Raw genomic sequence first — 10,862 nt, forward strand, 5'->3', positions numbered from 1 at the left:
TATTATATAATAGCTGAATTATAACTTGCATTGTAAACATGGTCTAGGTGTGCAAATATATATATATGTATATATATATGTACCTGTATCTTAGAGGTAAAGAATCGTATCCTCATTATTATAGATTCTGAGAAAACAAGATTTAAAGTTTTAAATAGAGAAATGATATATATGTTTTTTAAATATAAAATAAAAGTAGCAGGTTAATTTATTAATTTTTTTTAAGTAATAATTTAATTGACATGTTTAATAGTACAACTGCCAATAACACGCTGTTCTTGGTTCAAAAATTAGGCACTATAAAAATGTTAAATATAACTTCTTCTAGGCGTTGTATTTTAGAAACTAGTTGTAATAGACATAAAACCTTTTACTACATCACAATTTAAGCTCATGGCATATTGGAAAAAGTATTAACTCAATTTTGACAAAGTGGACATATGATCCTTTACTCCTGTAGTAACAGATATATATACTGATGTGTATAAACACACATACACACATACATTAAAAGAGATTGACTCAAAAACTTACAGCTTCAAAATGGCTTCATATTTATTTATTATATATATATATGAGAAAAACTCCTTTTCAAAAAAGAAATTCTTTCATTCCGATATCCGACAGCAACATGCAATATATTGTAGAACAGGTCTTAGCCACTTCTACCAACTCACACAGAGACAGGTCTATAGGTCTGCAACTTCTCACATCTTTTTCCTGTAAAATGTTCACAAAATTGATAAAAGTTTTAATGACAATACATTATTATGAGAAAAAATTATACATTTATTTTTATTTGTTAACTTTATTATTCAATTGGAGAGATTTATATTATTCAATTTTAATTTGTTATATTTTATTAATGTCTTGTTGACAAATAAATAACAATGCGAGAACTTATACGTTTTACTGTAAAAAGTAATAGGTAATTTGTTACATCAAATAAAGTTTTATTAACTTTATCTCAAATATATTTAAAAATTTTAAATAATAGAATCTTTGAAAAAAATTTCTCATTTTTACCCATTTTGTTTATAGATTATATATAAATAAATGCAATATCAAAATGGAATTAAATTTGTCAAAATAAATTGACGATTTTTTTCTTCTAAATGGATATATACAAAGAATAAATTAGAGAAACTATTTATGTACATTATTAACAAAAGCTAAGTATATATTAAAGTCCATTTGCAAGATGAGGTTTTGTAGTCTTTGTAGTCTACTGTTTCACACTTGCACACCTACAAAGTCAAGCGTCGTCTACAATACACGGAGTAAGTGTGGAATAAGGAGTAAGAGTAGGCAGGAGTAAGCAATAGTAAGCATTGTGTCCTGATTGGCCGAGCGTAAGTGTAAGAGTAAGAGTTGGAGTAAGAAATAAAATTAATTTATTTCGCTAACGCCCTTACGCCAGCTTTCTTAAACCGAAAATAGCCCTCTTACGCCTACTCTTACTCCTTACTCCACGCTTACTCCGTGTATTGTAGACGACGCTTTACAGCTATTGTAGACGACCCACAACACGGTCTGAGCACAAAGATTATTGTAACTTTTTTCCGACGAAATCGCAAACGTAAGTCAGAGTCGGAAGTTAGAGTATGTCATTTCCATCGCGTTGCACGTTACTTTGATGCGACATACATTTATGTCAATTCTTGTGCGTTGACTTAAGACGCCGACTTCGCGATTCCGTTGGAAACAGTTATGACAATCTTTTATGCTCAGGCCCATACAGCAAATATTTTTTTATTGCGTTGTACTTACACCGGTAACGATTCAAGAACCAGGAAAAAAGTGTACGGCAAGAAAACGATGTTACTTTCTAACAAGTTCTGTAGGATATTAAGTTACATAGTTTAGGATATGAAAGAGCACGAGCAAAATTACTGCACTACGAGCAAAATTAATACAACACGAGCAAAATTACTACAATATGAGCTGATACAACAAGAGCCTGACCGATACATGAGCAGAAACGAGGTTAAAACGGCAATGTCCTTCTCCTTTGCCGCGATAACCATAAACATACAAATATGTAGACGGAATATGAGAGGCGACATTGGGTGCGTTCCGGCAAGACACCGCTGGTACGCATTCGTGTAGCGCTACAGTAGCGGTGTCTTGCCGGAACGCACCCATTCATCGTTATGCGTTTGCGGAGCGCGTTATTAGGCTGGATTCCCATGGCAGGTATTTTCCGCGTAAAGGTATATCTAGACAAACTTGCATAGGTGCATAACCATATGCATAAAGAAACGGATTGGTCTATTTCCTTATGCACATGCATATGGACCAATCAATTCTCTTATGCGCTATGCAAGTTTGTCTGGATTGACCTTAAAGGCCATCACACACAAAATACATAGTTTAGCATAAACGTAGCATAAGACCGTTAAACCAATGAGCATCCAGTATAAAGTCGCCATATTAATTTACATTAGATGCTCATTGGTCCAGCTGTCTTATGCTATGCTTATGCAACTTATGCAATTTTGTGTGCGACGGCCTTAAGGCCTTAAGCGCATGCGCATATGGCTTCTGCCTTCTGCTTATGGCTCCTGCAATTTTATGTGCTTCCACCTTTAGGGCCTAAGCAGAATGGCTGTCTTGGCAGTGTTTTATGCCTTAAGTCTTTGTCTTATGTAACGCACAATACTGTACAGCATTGTGCGTTACATAAGACAAAGACTTAAGGCATAAAACACTGCCAAGACAGCCATTCTGCTTAGGCCCTTAAGGTAGAAGCACATAAAATTGCAAAAGCCATATGCGCATGCGCTATGGTATCTGCATTCTGCCCATGGCTTCTGAATTTCCAATCTACATAAACTATGCTTATGTATTTTTATGTAGATTTGAAATTTAGAAGCCATGGGCAGAATGCAGATACCATAGCGCATACGCATATGGCTTTTGCAATTTTATGTGCTTCCACCTTTAAGCGGGGAGCACACACTTCGGCACAACGCATAATGCGTAAGCATAAGAAAATTGATTGGTCTATTTCCTTATGCACATGTGTATGGACCAATCAATTTTCTTATGCTTACGCATTATGCGTTGTGCAGAAGTGTGTGCTCCCCGCTTTACAGGTCAAAGTCATCTTTCTATTTCTAATTTCGTACATTTTTCTCAGCCGAATGCGCATTACGCAGTTTATTTATTATACGTCTATGGAAAGAAACCATATGGCCGGTATTCATAGTCGAATCTTATATTTAAGACCATCTTAAGTACGATCTTAAGCTGAGTTTCCACTGAGCACGTCACGCGTTGCGCCATCACAAGTTAACCAATCAAAACATCCCATTTTATTACATTACTTGTGACGAGATCAAAATGGGATGTTTTGATTGGTTAACTTGTGATGACGCGACGCATGACGCGCTCAGTGGAAACTCAGCCTTAAGATGTTATGAACCAATCACAGAGCCGTATTAGCATCTTAAGACATTACTTAAGACGGTCTTGAAATAAGATCTGATTATGAATACCGGCCATATGGTTTCAGATATAGCGTTTTTCATTGGCAGAACTGATGCGCACTCAGTGCACATTAAAGCCATTGTACACTAATTTAATCTCTATTTAAAGTAAAGTGCAAATATTTCGACTGATATAAAATCTGTACAATTAATATGTTGGGAGAATGTTTATGGCCTTGTTTGACATGTAGAACAGCTAGCAACAGTAAGTTTTTTTTAATATTTACATATTTTAGTTGGTAATTTATATTGTAAATCTAAATTTACCAATGCTTTTTAGTTTCAGTACGTAATGCACGACCAGTGTGCAACAAATGTTACATTTTGCTGGTTGAGACACGAGATATAAAGGCATTGACTTGTGGCCACATTTATTGTAAAAATTGTCAGGACCAACTGCCTTTGCAAATAGATGGCCCCCTTCCCATGTTCTGCTGTGTGCAATGTAATAAATGGTCAACAATTTTTTTTGTGTGTAAGTTTTAAGAAAAAAATTGTTTTTACCTATATTTTTGCAATGTATATAATAAAATGTAATTAGCTAATGTTTCTTGTAAATTATCTTGAAAATCTTGTTGTAAAATGTAAACAGCATGTGTTTAAAAAAATGTTGAAGCTACACTTATGTTCTGGATTGCTCAAGTTTTTTTATTTCATTATCTTTCAAGATTATATATATTTATGTTAAACATAATCTATTTGAATTATGAATTTATTTATTTTAATAAAGATGAAATATGTTTACAGATTAAGCACATAGAGGCAGCAAATGACAGATAGAAGAAAAAGTGCCATTACGGATATTTTTCATTTTTTGTTTACATGTAATCATAGATATAAGGTTTGTTCGCGTCGCATTATCTCTCTCTCATTAAAACTTTTCAATAAAACTGCTTAATAAAAGTTTTTTATAAAACCTGCTTTTTTACTCTACCAGAGAATCTGAAGAATTGGTATCAAACTTTACTGTAAGTGTCTAGGAAATAAGTAACACATTTAAATTTGTACATACCGTCCACAGTCGTTTACTGTAATTGAGAGGACAAAAAGGTTTGGAAGAGATAATTGGTAAAATTAATGGTTCAATTTTCGTCTTATAAGATTCTCTCTTTATAAGTTAAATTTTGTATAGTCTCACTTGCTACGATGTATTTCTTTCTGACCGTATCGTTTCTAGTTTTCTAAACAAATAAAAAGTAAACAATAACAGCTATATAATCTTGAAAAATACAAGTTACCAAATAATAAAAAAGTCTTTCAGAAAAACTCTTTTGAAGAGATATATACAAGAGATTATAATTCAATTTGCATACTATTTACCATTAATTCTTATATGTATGCATGATCTGTGAACTGTTCACCAATCATATATTTGCATGAGATCTATTTGGAAGAATTAGTCTAAGACTGTTATTTGATTCTTTGTAACTTTTATCTTTCAAGATTATGTTGCTGTGTGTGTGTAAGGAATAAAATTATATTGAAGGAATAAACACCTTATTTGTAAGCATCATTGTTTATGCTATGAATAATGTACACAAGGCTCTTAACTGCTAAATAAAAGAAAAAAGTACATAAATACAAAAATATAAACAATGTTTTGTTATACAGATAGTATTAACATTTTAAACTAAAATATTACATTTGCCTGAGTGAAAAAAAACTTGTACAGATAATAGTACACACACATATATATATATATATATATATATATATATATATATATATATATATATGTATAAGCAACAGGTGTTGTATGTACAAGATAAGCTTACCAGAAAAATTAAATACAAAGCAATAATACTGGGAACGACAGAAGCAAAGACGACAAAAGCAAATTAAACGACATAAGCAAAATATTACATTAATTTTTTATATCCTCCTTTACATCTACATATCGGACAATCTATTTTTATTGATTGTTCTGTGTTATTGTTCAACAATTGAAATAAACAGTTACAACATAATATATGTCCGCAAGTTACAGCACCAAAAGTCTCCAGAACGATCTCATCCCGACATATCGGACACTCTAAAGGCTTATCTAATTTAATGTGCCGACGTTTACATTTTGTTCGTGTACAAATGTTTTTTTTTAAGTCACCACATATATCGGTGTTCTGTAAGGTTCGGCCGACTTCTCTTTTTAGATTTTCGGTTGCTTTGCCAGTCATCATGTAACGATACTGTTCCACACTAGGGCAGTGTAAAAATGGGCAGTCCTTGACGCTACATGAATCATTTTGATATTTGTAGCAATATCTATATGTATGAACCGAACCGCAATCTAAATTACTGCAGCAACCTCTTTCAAAATTTTTGCATTTTTCAGCAAATTGTTCCCTGAAACATTTTTAGTACACGAGTTTAGTACGAGATTATGAAACCGAATAGAATCGTATAAGCACAAAAAGTATTTTGAAAAATCTTACCGTGAGCCGTAAAAAGACATTTTCACGATAATAGCCACTTAAATGGGGAATATTTCAGCGCAGCCTGCGTGAAAAAAAAATGTGTACAGATTATAGTACACACATTCTTACATATATAAGCAACAGGTGTTTGTTAAGCTTACCAGAAAAATTAATTACAAGCAGTATTAATTAAATACAAGGCAATATAACTGAGAACGACAGAAGCAAAGACGACAAAAGCAAATTAAACGAAATAAGCAATATACACCACAAGCGAGGTTAAGGGTCGACGGTCGACAAGAGACTCCATGTGGCAAACCATGAACTACGAATCGTAAAATCCATATGGCTGAGTTTCCACTGAGCGCGTCACGCGTCGCGTCATTACGAGTTAACCAATCAAAGCATCCTATTTTATTACATTATTTGTAACGAGATCAAAATGGGATGCGACGCGTGACGCGTTTAGTGGAAATTCAGCCTATTGCGGCCAAAATAATGAGAAAATCGCACTTTAACTGCGATATTCGTAATCAGCAGCAGCGCGTTCAAACTGCTACAGAGCGATTTTTTGGAAAAATAGTCAAAATAAATTTTCGAGTTTTTATTTCGATCGTTTTTCTTTGCCTTGCATTAGTGCTGGTCTACAACGTTATGTTAAAGAGATTTAAGCTCTAAGCCATAAAAAATTGGCCAATCACAGTCGAGTATTCTCCTCACATTCCACTGTGATTGGTCAATTTCTTACGGGTTAGAGCTTAAATGTCCTTTAATTCCGGTCTACAATAGGTGTTTTAAGCCCTGAGCCTTATGGGCGGTATTTATAGTTGAATCTTATATCTAAGATCGTCTTAAGTCTAGTCAAAGGCAGTCTTAAGACTCCGTCCAGCCAATCAAATGACCGTATTAGTAACTTAAGACATTACTTAAGACAGTCTTGAAATAAGATCCAATTATGAATACCGGCCTAAGAAATTGTTCAATCATAGTTCAATTTGAGGAGAATAGTTGACTGTGATTGGTCAATTTCATAGGGCTTAGGGCTTAAAACACCTATTGTAGATGGGCACTTAAAGCAAAGTTGTAGACCAGCACTTACGTCTACACCTACGATAGACGTAAGCGCCTACGTTTCGTTCTCTGCCATCACCTTAATAGCGTTTTTCATTGGCAGAATTGGTGCGCACTCACAATGAATGCACATTAAAACCGTCGTATACAAATCAACATACAAAGTAAAATGTATATATATTTAATATAAACGGGTTAAATCACGAAATCCTCAATATTCTTTGTTGTACTATTTGGTAAAACATGTATTGGGCATTTTATATCAGTCGAAATATTTGCACTTTACTTTAAATAAAGATTAAATTAGTGTACAATGGCTTTAATGTGCACTGAGTGCGCATCAGTTCTGCCAATGAAAAACGCTATATCTGAAACCATATGGCCGGTATTCATAATCAGATCTTATTTCAAGACCGTCTTAAGTAATGTCTTAAGATGCTAATACGGCTCTGTGATTGGTTCATAACATCTTAAGGCTGAGTTTCCACTGAGCGCGTCATGCGTCGCGTCATCACAAGTTAACCAATCAAAACATCCCATTTTGATCCCGTCACAAGTAATGTAATAAAATGGGATGTTTTGATTGGTTAACTTGTGATGGCGCAACGCGTGACGTGCTCAGTGGAAACTCAGCTTAAGATCGTACTTAAGATGGTCTTAAATATAAGATTCGACTATGAATACCGGCCATATGGTTTCTTTCCATAGACGTATAATAAATAAACTGCGTAATGCGCATTCGGCTGAGAAAAATGTACGAAATTAGAAATAGAAAGATGACTTTGACCTGTAAAGCGGGGAGCACACACTTCTGCACAACGCATAATGCGTAAGCATAAGAAAATTGATTGGTCCATACACATGTGCATAAGGAAATAGACCAATCAATTTTCTTATGCTTACGCATTATGCGTTGTGCCGAAGTGTGTGCTCCCCGCTTAAAGGTGGAAGCACATAAAATTGCAAAAGCCATATGCGTATGCGCTATGGTATCTGCATTCTGCCCATGGCTTCTAAATTTCAAATCTACATAAAAATACATAAGCATAGTTTATGTAGATTGGAAATTCAGAAGCCATGGGCAGAATGCAGATACCATAGCGCATGCGCATATGGCTTTTGCAATTTTATGTGCTTCCACCTTAAGGGCCTAAGCAGAATGGCTGTCTTGGCAGTGTTTTATGCCTTAAGTCTTTGTCTTATGTAACGCACAATGCTGTACAGTATTGTGCGTTACATAAGACAAAGACTTAAGGCATAAAACACTGCCAAGACAGCCATTCTGCTTAGGCCCTAAAGGTGGAAGCACATAAAATTGCAGGAGCCATAAGCAGAAGGCAGAAGCCATATGCGCATGCGCTTAAGGCCTTAAGGCCGTCGCACACAAAATTGCATAAGTTGCATAAGCATAGCATAAGACAGCTGGACCAATGAGCATCTAATGTAAATTAATATGGCGACTTTATACTGGATGCTCATTGGTTTAACGGTCTTATGCTACGTTTATGCTAAACTATGTATTTTGTGTGTGATGGCCTTTAAGGTCAATCCAGACAAACTTGCATAGCGCATAAGAGAATTGATTGGTCCATATGCATGTGCATAAGGAAATAGACCAATCCGTTTCTTTATGCATATGGTTATGCACCTATGCAAGTTTGTCTAGATATACCTTTACGCGGAAAATACCTGCCATGGGAATCCAGCCTAATAACGCGCTCCGCAAACGCATAACGATGAATGGGTGCGTTCCGGCAAGACACCGCTACTGTAGCGCTACACGAATGCGTACCAGCGGTGTCTTGCCGGAACGCACCCAATGTCGCCTCTCATATTCCGTCTACATATTTGTATGTTTATGGTTATCGCGGCAAAGGAGAAGGACATTGCCGTTTTAACCTCGTTTCTGCTCATGTATCGGTCAGGCTCTTGTTGTATCAGCTCATATTGTAGTAATTTTGCTCGTGTTGTATTAATTTTGCTCGTAGTGCAGTAATTTTGCTCGTGCTCTTTTCATATCCTAAACTATGTAACTTAATATCCTACAGAACTTGTTAGAAAGTAACATCGTTTTCTTGCCGTACACTTTTTTCCTGGTTCTTGAATCGTTACCGGTGTAAGTACAACGCAATAAAAAAATATTTGCTGTATGGGCCTGAGCATAAAAGATTGTCATAACTGTTTCCAACGGAATCGCGAAGTCGGCGTCTTAAGTCAACGCACAAGAATTGACATAAATGTATGTCGCATCAAAGTAACGTGCAACGCGATGGAAATGACATACTCTAACTTCCGACTCTGACTTACGTTTGCGATTTCGTCGGAAAAAAGTTACAATAATCTTTGTGCTCAGACCGTGTTGTGGGTCGTCTACAATAGCTGTAAAGCGTCGTCTACAATACACGGAGTAAGCGTGGAGTAAGGAGTAAGAGTAGGCGTAAGAGGGCTATTTTCGGTTTAAGAAAGCTGGCGTAAGGGCGTTAGCGAAATAAATTAATTTTATTTCTTACTCCAACTCTTACTCTTACACTTACGCTCGGCCAATCAGGACACAATGCTTACTATTGCTTACTCCTGCCTACTCTTACTCCTTATTCCACACTTACTCCGTGTATTGTAGACGACGCTTGACTTTGTAGGTGTGCAAGTGTGAAACAGTAGACTACAAAGACTACAAAACCTCATCTTGCAAATGGACTTTAATATATACTTAGCTTTTGTTAATAATGTACAATAAATAGTTTCTCTAATTTATTCTTTGTATATATCCATTTAGAAGAAAAAATCGTCAATTTATTTTGACAAATTTAATTCCATTTTGATATTGCATTTATTTATATATAATCTATAAACAAAATGGGTAAAAATGAGAAATTTTTTTCAAAGATTCTATTATTTAAAATTTTTAAATATATTTGAGATAAAGTTAATAAAACTTTATTTGATGTAACAAATTACCTATTACTTTTACAGTAAAACGTATAAGTTCTCGCATTGTTATTTATTTGTCAACAAGACATTAATAAAATATAACAAATTAAAATTGAATAATATAAATCTCTCCAATTGAATAATAAAGTTAACAAATAAAAATAAATGTATAATTTTTTCCCATAATAATGTATTGTCATTAAAACTTTTATCAATTTTGTGAACATTTTACAGGAAAAAGATGTGAGAAGTTGCAGACCTATAGACCTGTCTCTGTGTGAGTTGGTAGAAGTGGCTAAGACCTGTTCTACAATATATTGCATGTTGCTGTCGGATGTCGGAATGAAAGAATTTCTTTTTTGAAAAGGAGTTTTTCTCATATATATATATAATAAATAAATATGAAGCCATTTTGAAGCTGTAAGTTTTTGAGTCAATCTCTTTTAATGTATGTGTGTATGTGTGTTTATACACATCAGTATATATATCTGTTACTACAGGAGTAAAGGATCATATGTCCACTTTGTCAAAATTGAGTTAATACTTTTTCCAATATGCCATGAGCTTAAATTGTGATGTAGTAAAAGGTTTTATGTCTATTACAACTAGTTTCTAAAATACAACGCCTAGAAGAAGTTATATTTAACATTTTTATAGTGCCTAATTTTTGAACCAAGAACAGCGTGTTATTGGCAGTTGTACTATTAAACATGTCAATTAAATTATTACTTAAAAAAAACTTAATAAATTAACCTGCTACTTTTATTTTATATCTAAAAAACATATATATCATTTCTCTATTTAAAACTTTAAATCTTGTTTTCTCAGAATCTATAATAATGAGGATACGATTCTTTACCTCTAAGATACAGGTACATATATATATACATATATATATATTTGCACACCTAGACCATGTTTACAATGCAAGTTATAATTCAGCTATTATATAATA

At 34.2% G+C, this 10,862-nt stretch overlaps 1 protein-coding gene and 2 long non-coding RNA genes across 3 annotated transcripts; 1 reads left to right on the plus strand and 2 right to left on the minus strand.

Annotated features, from left to right (window-relative positions):
• Positions 1-534: 534 nt before the first annotated feature.
• LOC139824461 (uncharacterized) lies at positions 535-1,927 on the minus strand. The gene is made up of 2 exons (XR_011735106.1): positions 1,771-1,927; positions 535-720 (listed from the first exon to the last, which is right to left on the minus strand). It is a non-coding gene; the product is annotated as an uncharacterized lncRNA (long non-coding RNA).
• Positions 1,928-3,638: 1,711 nt separating this feature from the next.
• Positions 3,639-5,271, plus strand: LOC139824462 (uncharacterized; the record flags this gene model as incomplete). Its single annotated transcript, XM_071796987.1, has 3 exons — positions 3,639-3,696; positions 3,778-3,966; positions 4,239-5,271. Coding segments are annotated over 3 exons (252 nt in total), but the record flags the coding sequence as incomplete, so codon positions are not given.
• A 23-nt stretch (positions 5,272-5,294) lies between these two features.
• Positions 5,295-6,231, minus strand: LOC139824463 (uncharacterized). The gene is made up of 3 exons (XR_011735107.1): positions 6,067-6,231; positions 5,924-5,987; positions 5,295-5,834 (listed from the first exon to the last, which is right to left on the minus strand). It is a non-coding gene; the product is annotated as an uncharacterized lncRNA (long non-coding RNA).
• Positions 6,232-10,862: the final 4,631 nt, after the last annotated feature.

This window comes from Temnothorax longispinosus, unplaced genomic scaffold (genome assembly GCF_030848805.1).
Source record: "Temnothorax longispinosus isolate EJ_2023e unplaced genomic scaffold, Tlon_JGU_v1 HiC_scaffold_382, whole genome shotgun sequence".
Taxonomy (NCBI): Eukaryota; Metazoa; Arthropoda; class Insecta; order Hymenoptera; family Formicidae; genus Temnothorax; species Temnothorax longispinosus.